This window comes from Crinia signifera, chromosome 8 (assembly GCF_055691185.1).
Source record: "Crinia signifera chromosome 8, ASM5569118v1, whole genome shotgun sequence".
Lineage (NCBI taxonomy): Eukaryota > Metazoa > Chordata > Amphibia > Anura > Myobatrachidae > Crinia > Crinia signifera.
In genome coordinates this window covers 48,433,952-48,453,816 of record NC_139224.1, presented here as the reverse complement: position 1 = coordinate 48,453,816, position 19,865 = coordinate 48,433,952, and the positions used below count along the sequence as shown (strand labels likewise).

Here is a 19,865-nt window from a genome sequence, read left to right as displayed (position 1 = left end):
ACACTTGTAATTGGTTTATTCACTCATTGTTTGATGGCGTATGCTCATCATCTGGACACATACGCTCTTTGAAATGTTGATTGTCTAACCACTTACAAGTCTTCTGAGTGCCGCCGAGTGAATATAACTTTTGCCTACAAGGGAGGATGTCCGAGCAAGTAGCCAACAAAATATATTTAAGACTCATGTTTTTTAATGAGATTGTCATATTTAGGGCCAGATGTATCAAGCTTCAAAAAGTGATACACTGGAGAGTGATAAACAGCCAGCCAATCAGCTCCTAATGTTATTTTTTCAAACCCAGCCTGTGACATGGCAAGTAGGAGCTGATTGGCTGGCTGTTTATCACTCTCCGTTTTATCACTTTTGAAGCTTGATACATCTGTCCATTAGCATAATTTCTTCTGGCCTCTATAAATGACATTGTGATCTAGAACTAATTACTGAATCACACAATGAGGCTAATTTAGACATAGCCACCTATGCAACAGCTGTAATGACCAAGAAGAAAATATATCCCTCCATGGAATCATTCAGCCTGGCTTTATATTTGCTTACTGTATTTGGGAAACAACAGTAAGTTACTGAGTTAATAGGAGTGTATAAATACTGTTGTATTGAGTGTATAAATACTTTGCAGTAATTGTTCTGACCTATGCATAAATAGTATTGCCCTTGAACAGTTTAACAGATACTGGGGGTTATTGTGGTTCACTCGCAAAGGCACAATCACTCTCTAATGGACAAAACCATGGCCCTTATTCTGGTTGGTGCGGATATGTCCGCGTGCATTCGTTCCGCCGATGTTTTGTGTTTGCGCATGTGCAGAGGCATATCTGCGCATGTGCGAAAGGGACATACGACCAAATTCCGCATGAATTGTTTACACTACGAACAGGGGGAGGAGAGGGGCGTGAAGGGCTGTTTGGCCTCATTAACATATGTGTACACCCCGCCTTTCATGGGCGTTCCCATGCAAACGCTGGGCGTACGTATGATAATGCGGCCGTGACGCACGTGTAGGGGGCGGACATATGACATTGCCGGATGTCAGCTGCCCGCCCAGATCCCTGCTTTTGCATGGAGAAATGCCCGAGTGGTCTGAGCTCGCGGGAGCTGCCTGACCACTCGGTCCTGCATTCGATGGTATGCGACCATCGAATGATGGGGGAGGTTCCCAGAGATGGAGGAGGTGTATACATGAGAAATCCACTCGTGCTCCGTGCGGTCAGCGGCTTACCGCATTCGGACGGAGTGAGCGATCCGTACGGAAGGCGGGGTTTAGGACGCACGGTCCTGGCCGCATATTCGGCTCCGGCCGCACAGACCAGAATAAGGCCCCATGTGCACTGCAGGTGGGGCAGATGTAACATGTAACATGTGCAGATGTGATTATATTTTTATTGGTTCCCATGAATGTGTGTAGCAGCACCAGTTAATTGCTGTTCACAGGGCCTACAATGCTGTTAAGATGTCCCTGTCTCTAATGTATCTGCAATGGATGGTACTGTACCTGTAGCAATTATTATTGTAGTTATTGTAACTTCCCAAAGCTGTCAAACATCCCAGGCAGATGGCGTAGGAGAAGAAGATTTGTGTTCCTGCATCTACCCAAACCTGTAAGCAAAAAGTACAGGATAAAATAACAATTAGAAAAAAGTCTGATAAAATGGATGGAAAATGTTACAATTATATAGACAAATATGAAAAGCACAAAAGTAAGTTAACAAGCTCAACTAGGCTAAAATAAAGCGGTTTAGATCTTTGTAATGAAAATTTGACAACATAAAAGCAAAGTACATTTTGACCTACATAGGGAACAATGAGAATCTAGTTGGACCTGAAGAACTGATTTTTCACTTTGCATAAACAATAATATATTTGTAGCTGAATACAGAACATGTCACTAAGGTTACATTGTTGTGTGCACCTAGAAAGCATTATTAATATAGATCTGATGTGCTGCATAAATTCAATGCAAACACAATTTTTTTTTTTAAGTATTCATTTTTTAAAAAGTTTTATGGAAAACATTTGAACCAATTGACAAGATAAACACAGTAGCGGGACACAAACACAAATTCCATAATTAAATAAATGCAGAATCAAGTAAACTCACACATTAGTACACTTTATAAAACTTTGTCCTGTATTTTTTACCTAAAAAAAGTAATAAACTCACCATCGGTAACCTTTATGCATACACTTAAACAACGTATCTAAACCTTTAACCATAAACGTAACACTAAAATAACGAGACAGACACAAGTGCTGGCGTTTCAAATAGAATGTCAAATTTATTAATTGACAGCTATATCTGACTATAAAGGCTGGCGGCACTAAAAGTCATAGAAAAGAGGGGGAAAGATTAACACACACCATTGAGACATCGTTGGTGTTCAACTCTCCCATCGCAACCTACCCGTGCGGATGGAGCAGCCCATCCCCTGTCCAGGGTCAATGGGCTAACGATATATCGATGTCGGGAGAGCACACCCCACTATCTACATAAGATTTCCATGTAAACAAGCACCGTTCTTTACCGCCGCCAAGAAATAGAAAAACAGGGATGGGAGTGTGGGGAATTTTGTTCCAAAGAGGAAGATCACCTGACTTCCTGCCTACTCCTAAGACTCCTCCCCTGATCCCTAATTGGCTATTCCTATCCTTGTCAGAACACCCTAGAAACTTTCTAATCCAAGTGACAGCATCTCAGATCCCTTCGGTGGTTTATGTCACCTCTTGCTTAAACAGCCTTCGGTTTTCTTTCTGATCTTATGGGCAGCAAGTACGGTGTAATGCCTTACTGCACTGAGGTCATGGGTTCACGTGGAGTTTGTATATTCTCCCTGTGCTTGCGTGGCTTTCCTCCAGGTACTCCGGTTTCATCACATAAACCAAAAAATATCTTGCTAGGTTAATTGGCTTCCAAATTAACCCTAGAATGTCTGTGCTTGCATGTAGTAGGGAATATAGATTGTAAGCTCCACTGCTGGACAATGTAAACCACTCTCTAATAGGGTTGGAGGATCTTCCATCATTGCCGACATATAGAAAATCCAAAGAAGAAACTAGTTAATTTGTAGTATGTACTGAAGACAACATGGATAATGATAAGCCAAGGAGTCCTATACTAGAACTTTACACATCGACTAACTTGGTTTGTATTTAAATTGACCATAATGCATGATAACAATAGCAAGGCTTTCTGCATTATTAGTATACTTTATGGGTGGAGAGATTTTTAAATATTTTTTTTTATATATTTTAAGTTTAAAAAAATGAATGGTACTTGTTTCCTAGCACGGCCACAATCGCGACCGACGCGATGCCCCCGATTTTCCCATTGAAATGCATTGAAAACAGTCAAAATCGCGTCGGTCGCATCGTATGCGGCTAAAAAAGGCTTAAATGGTGTAGACGCGATGGCCACGATTTCCCCATAGGAAACAATGTTAAATGGCTCAATGTACCCGCGATGCCCCCGATTTCCCATAGGGAACAATGTTAAATGCCTCAATTTCACCAAATCATCATAGGGACCAATGGTAAATGGGCCAGAAAGGCCCAAAAAAAACCCTGAACAGTGAAATGTCCCCCCAAAAGTAGTTTACGCCACCCCACGATCAACGCGAACCCGAAGCGTGGCGAGCGACCTTTTCATACCCCCACTACCCACGTCGGCGTGGAGTTGAGAATAGAATAGTGTGGCGAGCGCAGCGAGCCACCGAGCCCGAAGCGTGGCGAGCGTAGCGAGCCCCGCGAGGGGACGCGGATACCTTCACAGGTAAACGCGTCCCTTCGCGGGCTTCACAGGTATCCGCGTCCGCTCGCCACGCTTCGGGCTCGGTGGCTCGCTGCGCTCGCCACACTATTCTATTCTCAACTCCACGCCGACGTGGATAGTGGGGGTATGAAAAGATCGGAGGATGCGTACCGCCGCCCCTCGCGGGCTCGCTGCGCTCGCCACGCTTCGGGTTCGCGTTGATCGTGGGGTGGTGTAAAATACTTTTGGGGGGACATTTCACTGTTCAGGGGTGTTTTTGGGGGTTTCTGGCCCATTTACCATTGTGTCCTATGGGAAATCGGGGGCATCGCGGCTAAATTGAGGCATTTAACATTGTTCCCTATGGGGAAATCGCGGGCATCGCGTCGCGACCATCGCACCCGATTTTTTTAGTGCATGCGATGGCCGCGATGCCCCCGATTTTCCATTACGATGCCCACGATCATGATCGTTGTGGCCGTGCTAGGAAACAAGTACCAAATGAACATCTAAACTACTAACAGAATAGAGTCAATTGGTCCATATGATTCACATGAACCCTGTTTCAAGAGGTTTTTGTAAATTAACTCATGAAAAAATAAACATAATTAACATAAACATACATAGCGATGCAAGGACAGTTAGTTTATTAATAAGCCAGTGGCTTCAATGTAAAATGGACTTTCCTTTAAATTCAGCAACATGCAGTGATCAACCTTTAAATTAATTTCTTACTATAGGCAGAGTTGAATTTAGGGGTCAAGCTACCCTTAGGCACAACAGCTTAGGCCATCATTATCATGTCTCTGCCCCTTCACTTACTCTTGACTGAAGGGCAGCACCAACCTCATCCCCCTCCACCACCACAATTGCTCCCTTCTCCGTCACCACCTGTAATAGTAGGGGGAACTCAGTTCCTCCTCCACCACAGCCCTGCACACTAATGCCAACAGAAAAACCTGTCCCAGTGGCTTCTTTGTCGGCATACGGTATGTGATGTCATGCTGTCACTGTGAATAGGCAATTTGAATAAGCAATACTAATGTGGGCATTATGGAGGTTATTCTGGTTGACTCGCAAGGCTGTGAATCCATCAGATGCTGCACGCACGCACGGTCATCCACCCCCCCCCCCCTTCGCACTCCCTGGCACGGCTGTGAATGGATGTTTAGCATAAACATCCATTCGCAGACTTGGGTGAGGGGAGAAATCATTCTATGCGGTGGTGTCTCAGATCTGCGTGCACCCCCACCCTTGTCACCAGGGAATTAACATGAGAATGCCCAGCATTTTCATGGGAACGCCCATGAAATGCTGTAGTTCAAATGGGCAAATCCCCCGGCCGTTTTGTGCGAGCACCCTGTGAATAATCTATTTGCCATGGCCGCTCGCACAAAATGGCTGCACATAACTATGCACATGCGCAGTCGCGAAAAATCGCTCTCCTGCGAGTAAACATAGGATCCTATGTGTAAGCAAGACTACTGTGTTGCATACATGTACAGTATAAGGAGTACTATTATGTAGCGAATCATGAATAAAGGCCCTACTGAGTGACGTTATGTGAATAAGTGGCACTACTGTGTGTCACAACATAAATAAGGGGCACTACTATGTGGTGTAATATGAATTAGGGGCACTACATGTGGTGTAATGTGAATATGGGGCAGTACGGATGGTTAGCATTACTGCCTCACAGCACTGAGGTCATGGGTTCCATCCCCACCATGGCCCTAACTGTGCGGAGTTTGTATATCTCCCCGTACTTGCGTGGGTTTCCTCTGGGTACTCCGGTTACCTCCCACAATCCAAAAATATACTGGTAGGCTAATTGGCTCCTAACAAATTAACCCTAGAATGTCTGTGTGTACATGTGGTAGGGAATATAGATTGTAAGCTCCACTGGGGCAGAGACTGTCTAAATCACATGTAAATTGTTCTAGCTAATGGCCACCTTAACCCTTTGAGTGCCAACATCTCTGTGAGAGATGTGAAAAATATATGCTAAAAATGCTGCTGTCGCTTACATTGAATAAAATTATTCAGTAACAAATCTAGTAATTTTCATGTGTATGTCAATCGATTATTCACCGGCCCAATTATTCACACTCAGCCGTGTGGACGGGGGCATACGGCGGTGGACATGGGTTGCGCCCAAGGGAACAACCAGTGTTTCATTGGCGTTCCCATGAAAACACTAGGCGTTCCCATGGAAATTCACCAGTGACGCCGGTGACGTCACCTGATGTCAACTGCCCGCCCTCGTCCTGTACAGAGGCGCCACAGATCTTAGTCAGCAGAAACTGACTTAGATCTGTAAACATGTGAGAAATCATTCGATATTCGGCAACCATCAAATGATTTCTGCCCCACAGGCAAGCTGCAAATAGAGGCATGCCTCCCAACTGTCCCATTTTCCATGGGAACGTCCTGGTTTCTGGGGACGTACCCGCGTCCCGCCCAGGCCAGTAGTGACCCCGCGGCGGGTGGGCAGTTGGGAGTACGCCATGGGAGCTATACGCGTCTATTCATGCCCCACAGTGGCGAAAACTGGGAGGTGTGGCCTCACGGAAGCATTGCACGTGTAGGCCATGCCCCCTTTAGCTAGGCCCCAAAATTTTCGGCACGCGTGTGAGTGTCCCTCCTCCGGATTCCTCAAAGTTGGGAGTTATGTGGATGTTTATACAAAACATCCGTTCAAAATCTGCAGGCGGGCGTTTGTGCATTTGGCGGTTGGCATTTAAATGACCAATCAAAATAACTTCCTAAGCCTAATCAGTCTTTTGTCACACAATACAGATAAACAAGAAGCAAAAATGTCCACAGGCTCTTTCCATTCAACTATATTTGCTTAATACTGTGACTACAGAGACACGTTGTTTTATTGATAACATCTTTTCTTTCTTTTATATTATACGTGGTTTTCCATTTCAAAAGAGGATTAAGACAGCAATTTAGTTTGCATCAGTGACTTAAATGGTTCGAGCGCTGTCATGCCGGATAAGGCACAGCTGATTACATCTCGGAGATTCACCACTTCTGGAAAACAGAACGTCTTTTGACAGACATGATTTCTAATGGAAGCAGAAGCCAGGAGAAATCATAGGTCAAGTGAAAATGAAGCCTCCTCCTAAGGTTTTGAAAAAGCAAAGACTCTGGAAATAGAATAAAAGTACTGTACTGTCACTGTATCTGTAATTGTGACAGTGGTGTGCCACTAGGGGGTGCTATGAAGCTTTTTGTTTCCTGCAAATATTATTTGAACTTATTACCTCCACACTGGGGGAAACTACGCAGAGCAGAACCAATGCAGCTGAGAACTTACTAGTACACCAGGAACTAATAACATAGCAGTGGCACAAATCCTGTTTTTTTTTCTTCTCAGTATATTATGATTTATACAAGTGTAGGAAACCTGAACTGTCCAAGGGATGCATGTGAGGCCCTCTTTCCTTTAATTAACACACTCTCAGTAACACACTAAAACAATACATTAGGGGGGTTATTCTGGTTGACATGCAGAGCTGCAAATTTTGCAGTGTTGAGTGTCATTTTTAGCGCGCCCGCCCGTCGCATGCAAATGCTGCCGCCCCCTTCGCAGGGCTATTTTGCTTGTATGGCTTCCAAACATCTATTGGCAGCCTATGGGTTGACACCCACATCATTTGAATGTCACCTGGCCTGCTGCCCACTGCACTGTCTGTTTAAACGTCCCTGGGCAGCGGGCAGCAGGTGCTGAATTACTATGACTGTGCGGAGGGCTGCAAACAACCTGCAGCTTGCCACTGTTGTGGGGGTTGATGGATGGCCGCGGCCTGATAACCTGCTGAGGGACTGGCGGCTGTGTGAGCTGTGGGGACAGAGTACTGCGGGCCCTATTAAAGCGGCCAGGGCTGGGACAGTTGTTCCCACAGCACCCCCCTGATGGTGGCCCTGTCTGTGTGAATGAAGCCTGGTGACTGCTCTGTTTTGAATCTATTGGACTTTGGAAATGCATTACACAGGATGATTGACCATAATCCTCCTTCAATTAGAGGAGGCAACAGATCTCATAAGTTACCACAATGCGCAGCGAGATAGATCACCCAGCTGGGAGTAAGTCACCCCGTGGGGTTTTTCTTTTTCATCATTTTAATTTTAAAACAGAAAAGACATGATGCGAACAAGAATGAAAAAGACATGTTCGTGATCCCTACCATACAATAATGGTTACACCAGTCTACAATAATGGTTACACCCTTCTACAATAATGGTTACACCATTACAGTGTTTTTCTCTTTTTCTTTTTTTTTAACCCATCTTGCAGTGTAAAAGTGGTTATAAACCTGAACAGAAAGTAAAGCTAGGGATTAGGGATAAGATTCCCCCTACAAACAAAAAAACACACCTCGTGGGTGTGTTGGAAGAGCTGCTGGTAATTATTTTAACCCATGACAGATCCAGCTCACTGATGTTGGGGTCTGTGCATGCGTGATTAGGCACATGCGCAAACCTCGGTAGTGAACTGCTCTCACACTCACCAAGCCATGCGCTCTGTACAGGGAGGTCCGGGGGGTGGGCAGGGGGCCTCCCAGCATTTTATATTTTAAGAGCGTCTACATAAAATCAATGCGCCTGTGTGGGGCAGGCGGCTGACGTCACATGACATCAGCACTTACCCCCTTTTTGTCCATCTCTGTCCAGGATAAAAGTAAGTATAGACTTACTTTTATCCACGTAGGGAGAAATGAATCAATAGATTGTCAGCGAACATCGTATGATTTTTCATCCCGGTGGCCGAGTATATGCAGCCAAGCGAACAGGTCTGAATCAGGCCCTTAGTAATGAAGACTTAAATTTGGGTGACTTCAGCTATTATATACATATATATGGCTGCACTCAGGGATAAATATTCAAGCCATTTATGTTGCGAAAAATGGTTCATCTCAGTAAACATCAGCATTGCATTCCTCTCTGAATCTGACCATTTGACCTCTGGAATAATCATCTTCCTCTTTTCTATCTCACCCTGCATGCCTTAGCTCTTGCTAAAACTAACGTGGTGAAGACATGGTTTACTCCTTTCTGGGATCACTCCACCCTCACCTCTTCATTCATCACCTTCTCTATTGCCACTGCCCCATATCCACTGCCTTTGTCATCCTCTATTCTGCTCTCTTCTCTCCCCATCTCTCAGTCCTGTTGCTTCCACACCAATAACAATTCTACAGTATGGGCAGTATTCAATGAGTTTTATGGCGATGTGCAGCGAATCCTGTTTAGGATTCGCTTTACAGTCGCTGTGTTCCGGAACCTCGCTGTCCCCCTGCTGTCCCCGTATTCAATGTCGCAGGGGCTCGTTGCCCCTGACGGCGAATCTTAACTCCTGCGGCGTCCTGCAGGGAGCCGGGGGATGGCAGCAGGCAGGGAGATGGAAGTCTTCCTGCCTGCCTCAGAATGTATGTGGAGGGGAGGAGGGCTCCCCAGGATCCAGGCAGCACAAGCTGGGAGAGCCAGCAGGGGACCGGGTATTCACTGCTCCTGATCGTGCATATGTAATGATCGGGAGCAGTGAATATATGAATATCTAATGAGCGGCTCTTGGCTCCCGGCCCCCTGCTGGCTGTTATGTGTAAAAAAAAAAAAAAAAATTAAATATATAATCATGTATAAAATAGCATGCCCATTCACAGAATAAAATTCCTGATTTTTTGACACCAAATTTAAAATAAAAAACAACTTTATTTGAAAAGTTCACTTTCCACTTCTCCATGAAAAGATGGCGATTTGCTACACGGTGACACACGGCGAAAATCATTTAGCAAGACGGCGAAAAGTGCACGTTGAATAGGGTGATTCACTTTCTGACACAAAAAAATCACCTTCCAACGCGAAAATACTGTAGCACAAATTTGCCATAAAACATGGCGAATTGGCCTAATTGAATACTGCCCTATGACTTTGCTTTTCTTCATTTCAAATGCCACTAAAGTGGTGGAACTACAAAGCAATGCAAGAGTAGAAGCAGCCCACAAGTGAAGCAAGAGATGCCCACTGTAGCCATGTTCAATTGAATACTACATCGCAACTGCAATTCAAATGTAAGGATGCATTCAAATGTTTGATGATGACAATGGTAACATTCATAATATTGACACCACAATATCAACAGCTATGACGTTGACATTGTTCAAATGTCAACAGGAAACTTGTTGACATTAATGTCAACTAGTGAAATGTCTACAATGTCAGAATGTTGACATTAGGGCTAGGCTGCAGGTGGGAGGGTTAGCATTAGGCTATGAGGTGAGATTGAGCTTAGGCACCAGAGAGAAGGTGTCAGGAATCATGGTACGTGCACCATCGGTTCCCAGACCTATAATATTTCCATCGGTTCCCAGACCGCTAACATCATCACCGGCTCCCAAGCCAAAGAACCTTGCCATCAGTTTACAGACCACTAACAGCATCACCGACTCCCAGGCCAAAGAACTTCGCCATCGGTTCACAGACCTATAGTTACTACCATAATTTCCCTAACCAATAGTTGTCTCCCTTGGCTCCCAGGCCAATATATCTTGCCTTGCTCCCATGCCTAAGTCATTCTTCTCGGTTCTCAGACCAACAGTGGTACCACCAGCTCCTAAGCTACCTCTTACCATCAGATCCCAGGCCGATAGCAAGCCATCATTCATCAGTGCATCCAAGACCTCCAGTATTCACCTACCAGTATCATAGACATCATACAAAGACCAGGGGAGGGGGCCATGACCTGCTTGTTGGGCTCTGCAAAGCCTAAAGTCCCTTTCGGGACTCCCTGGTGAACACCACCAGTTAGTCCCCATGCCCTGTTCCTGGTATTAATCAAACCCCAGTCCTTTCTGTGCCATCACCCCTCTCCCTGGTCTATATCCTCTTGTTGCATCAAAGCCCTGAGATTCCATTTTCCAGCACCCTCCACTGGCCCACCAAAGTCACAGCCAGGATACCCCTGCACTGACAGAAGGGTAGTGATAGGGTTATATGATATGGGACAAATACTTCCAGAATGCCAGATGATCTGTGTTCATGTCTGCTGTACCGGAGTACACAGCTGGAGCCGCTGCAGCAGTCATAAGCAGGTACAGAAGGAGCCGCGGTTATGGTTTGCTGCCTTCGTACTACAGCATCCCATCTCAGTGTGCCATTAATGAGATTGGAACATGCGTGTGCGTGAGACGCTTGCAAGCCCCATTCGCAGCAAACGTCATGTTGAGATGGGTTACTGCGGCGCAAGGCAGCAAAGATAACCACCCTCTTTAAGTCACTTGGAGATACTAGGGATGATAAATTGACATTCTAACATGTTAACATTTCATCACTGTCTACATGATTGAGGGTTGAAATGGTTCACATGAACATTATGACATTATTCCCACATGATGAATGTGGATATTATGACTCTCAACATATCATACTGTTAACCTACACTTCCCTGTCCTGCTTAAAGGGCAATAAGCCTGGAAGACAATATAGTACAGTACATACAGTATAGTGATCGACACTATAGCTCCTGTGCAAACAGAGATAGCTCAGATGACATAATACATAATATTGTCCCTGGACTTTTCAGCATAGGCAAAGTCTGTTGCAGTTTAGATAAGTAATAAAATGTTTGTATCTTAGGTGTGCACAAAATAAAACTGGATTAGAGGTCTCCTTCCTATGTGAGAGGGGCTAAATTGCACACCCTTTTTCCAAATGCAATTAAAGGTACTAACTTTTAAATTTAATATACAGCAAAAACTACAGTAGGTGCCTGGCATAATTCTTGGCCAAAAATATATGGGCCCACCCACCACATACTGGTAATCTCATCAACACGTGGGCCCCTAACACTTAGGTTCAAGTCCAGGGCATAAGACACCCAAGTTAACATAGGCCAAATGCCCCAAGGCACCATACAAGTGAGAGGTTAAAGTGTTAGTACAGTAAGTGTAAGAAGCATAACCTAGTTGTTAAATGTGTTACATGGGTGAGACATAATGTTAGTAGGTGTCTTTCCCAATATGCAGTCTGCAAATACAATGAATACATTCCTAAATAAAAGTTTGATGCCATGCTACTGCATTAACAAATATAAGTACTGAGTCAATATGGATCATTATCAGTTGATAGAAGAGCAGGAGCAGTAACCAAGTGCTAGTGGCTTATGGCAATCATTATATTAATATACAACTATCACTTCAACATCAACTACAGCCAATACTCAAGGGCATAGCGGGCTTAAGTAAGGGCACTGTATTTTAAACCAATTATTTATTATTCTAAAGAAAAAAACATCACCTTTAGTAGTAAAGTAATAGTTTACTGGTGAAAAATATAAAATTGGCAATGCTGGAATTCTCCATTACAGAAGTCCCATTACTTTGCTGCATTAGATGGCAAATTTGTAGTCCATTTTTATGAACATGAGTCTTTTTCCATATTTCATTACTTGGTACTGTCCTTCAAATGGTTTCAGTAACTTGCATAAAACAGAGAGCATTCTCTTCTCCATGGCCCTTATTCTGGTTGGTGCGGATATGTCCGCGTGCATTCATTCCGCCGATGTTTTGTGTTTGCGCATGTGCAGAGGCATATCTGCGCATGTGCGAAAGGGACATACGTCCAAATTCCTCATGAATTGTTTACACTACGAACAGGTGGAGGAGAGGGGCGTGAAGGGCTGTTTGGCCTCATTAACATATGCATACGCCCCGCGTTTCATGGGCGTTCCCATGAAAACGCTGGGCGTACGTATGGTAATGCGGCCGTGACGCACGTGTAGGGGGCGGACATATGACATTGCCGGATGTCAGCTGCCCGCCCAGATCCCTGCTTTTGCACGGAGAAATGCCCGAGTGGTCTGAGCTCGCGGGAGCTGCCTGACCGCTCGGTCCTGCATTCGATGGTCTGCAACCATCGAATGATGGGGGAGGTTCCCAGAGATGGAGGAGGTGTATACATGAGAAATCCACTCGTGCTCCGTGCGGTCAGTGGCTTACCGCATTCGGACGGAGTGAGCGATCCGTACGGAAGGCGGGGTTTAGGACGCACGGTCCTGGCCGCATATTCGGCTCCGGCCGCACAGACCAGAATAAGGCCCCAAGTTTCTTGTGTAGGTTTTGATGGCTTTTTGCAATTCCTCCATTAACTGAAACAAATAATAGGTGCAGTTCCACCTTGTCACTACCTCTTGCTTCATTTATTGGCACAGCAAATGGAACTGTTCATGCAGCCGCTACAATATCTAACATGTATGCTACAAATATCCAGAAATAATGCAGCATTGTCTGCACGCCCCTGACATTTTATAGAAAATGTTTGACCCACCAAGTTTATTGTGTGGGCAAAACATGGGACATGTTCTAATTCACCCAGTTGTAATGCTCCCACAGTGTTACATACATTATCAAAATTGATAAATCCTCAGGAGAGTCCTAGCAATGACATCCCTGAGTCTTTCTAACAGGGTGACACATGTATGCCTCTTAGTAAAACTGGTGATACAGATCTTGGCAGTGAATGAGGTAGCATGGCTGATGCTGCTGAAGAGGAGATACACACACCCCGTGATCTGTTACAGTAATGTTATCTTAAGTTTGACCAGTATACCTTTTTTTTTTATTATCAGTTTCTTATGTAGCGCACACATGTTCCGCAGCGCTTTACAGAGTTGTGCACCTATCTGTGGTTAGGTGCATACTGGGTACAAAGGCCGCTGCCCCTGTCACCCTCTTCCTTTCACCCACTTTCCCTGTCACACTATGCCTCCCCATGCCTCTCCCTGTCACCCACTGTTGTCCCCTGTCATACTATGAGCAAAATTTACTAAGAATATGAATAGACTTGTGTTATATTCATATTTTTGAATATGACTGTTATCGTGGCTTATCTCATCGACACATTCATATTACGGAGCATAATAAACAGGGGTGTCGTATTTAGCGGCCGCTAAATATAAATACGGGTCAGCAGCCTGGTGTAGGGTCATTGTTGCACCCCCTCCCCCCCCCCCCACCCCCACCCCCATGGCTATAACCTGTCCAAGCTCAAAGAACAAGTCCTGGTTATTTCAGGGGCAAGACATGTGTGGTTCCCCTGGATTTCTAAAACCAGCACCAGGCTCATGGGATTGTCCTGGTTCTCAAAACATGGGGGACAAAATGAGTAGGTGTCCCCCATAGTTTGAGAACAAGCACTGGGCCCAAACAGCCAGCGGTCTAATGCCACAGTCGGGGGGGGGGAGACTTGTTATACAAGTCCCCCCTGACCAAAACATTAACTCGTGAGCCCAGGCCTGGACCCTGGGGGAGTGGGGACCACCCTAATAAAGGGACCCCCCTCCTCCAGGGTTAATCCTGGAGGGGGGACCACCCCAATAAAGGGATCCCCCCTCTAGGATTAACTCTACCTAGGCTGAAGCCCGGGGCAGACCCTGACTAAAACATAACTGGTCAGCCCGGGCCTGGACCCTGGGAGAGTGGGGACCACCTAAATAAAGGGATCTCCCCTCCAGGATTAACCCTACCTAGGCTGAAGCCCGAGGAAGACCCCTGTGCCCCTTGGGTGGTGGACACTGGGCTGATAGCAGTGCAAAAGTTAGAATAAACTATTGGGTTCTGCTGTGGAACTATAAGTCCCAGCAAGCCTGGGCTACATACTGGGACTTTGACAGTGGCATAGCTAGAAATTTTTCTCCCCCCTGCCAAAAAGAATCCCGGCCCCCCCCCAAGAAGGGGTGAGGCGATGGACTACGGGCACCGTAGTTTCATATGCAACGGGCAGGGACCCACTCATTCAATATGCACTGCACTTGGTCCCCGCTCATTAGACAGGGCGGGACCAGCACAGGGCTCACTGCTGCCTGGGTCACCTGTCAGTTCAGCCAGCGGCGCCCACCACAGACCCTGCTGGTGCTGCTCCCCCAAGCCACTGCAGGGTCTGCCACATATGCCACTGGACTTTGAGAACCACAAGCCCATTGCTGGGACTCTTAGTTCCACAGCAGAACCAATAGCCAAGTAAATACACACTGACACACCAGTACAGTATAACTTTATTACATGCTGATACTGATACATGCTGATACTTCCCAGATCCTCCGGCGAAGATCGCGTCCTCTTGGTTTTTCTGTAGGCATCCATGTACTTGGCAACATAACAAACCGTCCGTCTGCGATGTCTGCACGAACTGGAAGAAGCCCAGAATGTGTTTGTTTACATTCTGCAGCTCCTCCCCCAAATAGCACTAAAGCAGCCAACTCGGCTCCTGATTGGCTGCTAGGTGGCCAATAGCTCTATAGCACTGCTGGTCATACTATCCTTTTCCTCCCTTATAAATTTTCATAGTCAAACAATTAAATTGAACAACTAGTCAATCCTTCATTTCCAGCAACTGAGGATAGAAAAGGCCATAAAAGAATAAAATAATTCTTCTGTACCCCGATGTTTGGAATCAAATTATGAAATTAATCTATGAATCAATCGTTTTGTCGTTTATATATAGTTTATTGAGCTGCCATCCTGCCTGACACTTCAGTGCCACTCCTAGATGTGCCATGTTTAAAGGGGAACTGCCATGTGTTTATGCTGCACACTGCTGTTGCTTATCTCAGCCAGCTAGCTTGATGCAACCTTTTGTTCTAAACTGTATTAAAATAAGTAAGCTGCCAGGTGCCAAAATGAACTGGAAAAGACTAGAAATAAATATTATTGGGGTTGTAGCAAGAAAAAGAGGCGCACTTTACACGAGTTTAGCTCTTTAAATCAATTTAAAAAATACAGATCCAAAACCAAAACACATGAGGGTAATTTTGTCAATTTAGAACCAAAACAAAAAATGAATACAGATCCAAAGCCAGAACAACGGGGGTCAGCGCACAACTGTATCATGTTTTCTTGTAGATGCTTTCTATAAAAAAAAATTCCATATACATTTTTTAATTGAGACAGTTGAAGTCAGTTGAAAAGTAGACAATAAATTATAAACATTTCTCAATGTACAGGAAATACGTTCAATAAAAAGGAACAATGTCCATCAAAATATAACATATTTTTAAAATTATTACTACGAAGACCAGACAATACACAAACCATCGTAATATAAATATTAAATATTGCAAATAAAGTAATTGCATACCTCCCAACATTTGATGCTACCAAGGAGGGACAGTGTGCATGCCACAGGTGCTTAGAGGAATTTTAGGGGTGTGGCCTAGCAGGAAGAGGCATGGCCTATACTCGCAAGCCGCTGCCCCATTTTCACTGCTGTGGGGGCAGGCTCCGTGAGTTGCTGTATATGCCCCCAGCCCCTCTGGCTGCAGGAATAGATGCTGTGCGCATGCGCACTGCATCTATTCATGGGTGACAGGGGGGACTCCCAACTGTCCCCCTGCCATGTGACGTACCAGCGAAAAGCGGGACAGTCGGGAGGTATGTAATCCTGTTTATTTTGATATCTGGAATATAAGGAATAGGAACAGAAATGCTCCCAAAAAATACAAATGACTGATGATGCCACCATTTGTTACCTATACATAATTAGTATAGCCTCGCAAACGTGCCCGTCGGTTTATTCTGTGACCTCTGACATTTCAGATTCCATATACAGGGAAATGCAGTATCTTGACATAATCATTTTAGGATAAATCATTTCTCCTTTTCATTTCCACTTTTATAGCGTGCCAAATAGACAAGAAACACAATGTGCAAATGAACGAAAGCTAATTGCCTCACACACTCCAGGTTTTGTGATCACAAATATTATGACATGTGCTGCCCATGATAGCTGCCATGTAATGTGCATATCTGCAATCTGTTCAGTAGCATTGTGTAAGATTCAGTACACGCCCTGGGCGAGGGAGCCTTTGCTGCAGGACACTGCTGTGTGTTGATCTGTGATGGGCTTACTTCTGCCTCCAAAAAAATATTGGGATTTGCAATGCTGATTACAGGTAGGACTAGTGTCGGCTCCAGCACAGAGAATAGAGGAGCCACATCGACTGGCAGGGAAGCCCAGCCAGCAATTTCTAGCAGTGGTTGGGGTAGCAGTGGTGGCTTCACCTCTGGACCCACCACTGGGTAGGAGCTGAAAAGTGGTATTTTATTGGAGGACAAGAAATCAACTTTAGGTCCATTATACCCATGCTTTGGCCCAGTTCTAACAGTTTTGAGTTGCTTTTTGCTGGGTTGATAACTCCACACTTGGGGACATTCAGGGGCTGGCTGGCAACTTTTAGCCTGGGGGGCAAGTCCAGAGCACTGGCCCATAAGTAACAGCGCATCGTTAAATTTAGGTTTTGCGGTTTAAAAATATGTATTAATAAATAAAAACAATAATAGGACACCACAGGCTGCTCCCATGTATAATATCAGGACACCACAGGCTACTCCCCGTCTTATAATAATAACAGGACAACACAGGCTGCTCCCCCTGTATAATATCAGGACACCACAGGCTACTCCCCGTCTTATAATAATAACAGGACAACACAGGCCGCTCCTCTGTATAATAATAGTACCCCCACAGGCTGCTCCCCCCTGTATAATAACTAGACCCCCACAGGCTGCTCCCCCTGTATAACTAAACCATACAGGCTGCTCAGCCTTTACAGTCCCACTCCCTCTTAGTTACCTCCTTGATGCCAGACACTCAGTGTGTAGTAAGGCAGGCTGCAGCACAGGCAGGAAGTAGGTGAAACACACAGAGATTCTCTATAGTGGCCTCCTGCACTAGACATGTCCTCAGTGCAGGAGGCCGACGGCCATGTTTATGGAGACCAGTCGGAAACTGGTCAGCCTCCCTGGCTGCAGCAGCAGCCTCAGAACAATGGCGGCCCGCACACCAAACGATTCAGCGGCCCGGGGGGCACATGGCACCCTGACCCCCGGCCCAGCCCGCCCCTGGGGACATTTCAAGCACCCCTATGTGGTTGGGAGTCAGGACAAGCATGCTCAATTGTGACACTGACATGTTGTCCCCAGTGAGCCATGACATCACCTTATCACTTTCCCCCTTAGACAGCATTCTCATTAACATGGGTTCAGCCAACAGAAAGGTAGAGTCTATTGTGCATTAGCACATGATATCATTTAAGAGGCTTATTTAACATAGATGCACAAAAACACTAATTTTATTTCACCCATCATCGCAGCAATAAAAAATATTTTTGCATCTTTTTAACTCAAGAAAAATCCAGGGCAGCTTTCCAGCAATATTTATCTACAGTAGTAATTAGAGGCAGGTAAGTGAAGCTGTGTACAAATGGTGAAATGTTGTGTTCAATTTTGACTATATAATCAAAATTTAATCAAAATCAAATCGAAATCAATTGGACATCGAACGGTTTCCAGCCTCAATCGATGCCTATTCAATCCCAATGCACACTCCCGTTTAGTTTAAATCGAATAAAAAAATCTGTACAGAAGATCTGTAATATATAGTCCAAATCAAATGCATTTTGCTTGCTGTTCATTTCGATCCCAATCAAATTGGTATCGAATTACAAGCAAAATCGCAGCTTGTGTACACAGCTTTACTAACAGTATGTGAGAGATGCATCCATCCATTAATGAGCAGAGGCTTACTGCATCATAAGGCCAGTTGGTGTGCTGTCTGCACTGGATGCTGTCTCAGATGTCCATTCAAAAATAGATAAAAAATTACAAACAACAATTTTATTTCTTTGTAAACTGTATTTGAATGAGAGATTTTGGTCCTAAGTCATCATCACATTCTGGTTTTGGCAAAATCACTCTAGAGAGTTTTGGTTCGGTTTTGGATTCCCTTGAAATAAATAAAAATTGATAGGCATTGCTTAAAAAAACAAAACAATAAAAACAGATAAAAACATGTAATTTGGACATGCTTATATCCAATCCACAAGACAAAACTGAAATTTGTTTTCCAAATTGACAAATGTCCTGATCCAGGACTCGGTTCCACTCAGAAATCCCAAAGTTATTCCAAGCTGAGACCTTTATTCCAAGCTGAGACCTTTGTGTGTTCCGATTTCGGGAAAACAGAACCATACTACTGTATAAGTTTAACATACTTTTCCTAAAACATTCTTCATGTGAATAATTTTTTTTGGTTTTCTCTTATTAAGAATATGCACACAATTATCAGCTAAACATATGCATACAGGGACCGATTCTGGTTCACTGAAGTGATCTGAATTAGGCCCCTGCCCCGATGGTCAGGGTTTGTGCATTCAAATGCACATTTATTTACACACCCCAACTGCGAAAGGCCGCGGCAAGTTGCTCACTCGCCGAGCAGTTTGCAGTGGGGAGGGAGGGATGAGGGCGGCGCTGGGTCATGGAAACCCCCAGTGTTTCATAGGCATCCCCATGAAAACACTGGGCACATGGGTACACAGGCTAAATATAAATAGGGGAGCCATACCAACTGGAACTAACTGCCATTTCAAACTGACTCACTGGCAGTTGGTGCAGGCAGATCAGTGGCGTAACTATTATTTGGGCGCCCCCCTCGCCAGAAATTTCGGCCACCCCCTTAAAATAAAGCCTGCCTCCCGCCTCCAACCCTGCTACTTATCCCTCTGTTTCCCGCCAGGACCGCAGATCTACTTGTCAGTTGTCTGCGGTCTCGGCTCTCCTCCTGGCAGGCTTGATAATGAAAATGACCCTTAAAAAATGGCCACCCCTCTGGGTAAACATACCCTCCTCTAGGCATATAAATACCCTTCCCCTCCCAATGCATAACAGCCCCCAATTGAACTCTCCCCTCTGGGCAAACAACCCACACCTTGTCCCTCTCTGCATAACCCTTCCCGGACCTGTACCAGTAACATTCAGATTTAAATAAACACTCACATGATCCACGCTGTGTGTGTGAGGGGTTTGTGCGAATTGATCAAGCTGGATCTTCCACCGACTTGATCAAGCTGGATCTGCTCACCTCTGTGTGCAGCTGAGCCGCACCACCCCAGAGCTCAAGTCTCCTGCTGCCTGGACCGCTAGCCAATAGGCGCTCGCAGTCCAGCAGCCAATGCTGCTTCTGATTGGGTGAACTTTAATTGAAAATAGCGGCAGACTCCGGGTTGCCGGTGGATGCTAGGTGTGTCTGGGCGGTG

At 45.1% G+C, this 19,865-nt stretch overlaps 1 protein-coding gene across 1 annotated transcript in view; it reads right to left on the bottom strand.

The window, feature by feature from the left end:
* LOC146026016 (sodium- and chloride-dependent GABA transporter 3) overlaps nt 1–19,865 on the bottom strand; it is a 176,249-nt gene that overhangs the window by 42,041 nt on the left and 114,343 nt on the right. The window contains exon 8 of the mRNA XM_083156324.1: nt 1,514–1,617. Within this exon, the coding sequence (XP_083012450.1) occupies nt 1,514–1,617 (104 nt within the window). The remainder of the gene's footprint in view (nt 1–1,513; nt 1,618–19,865) is intronic.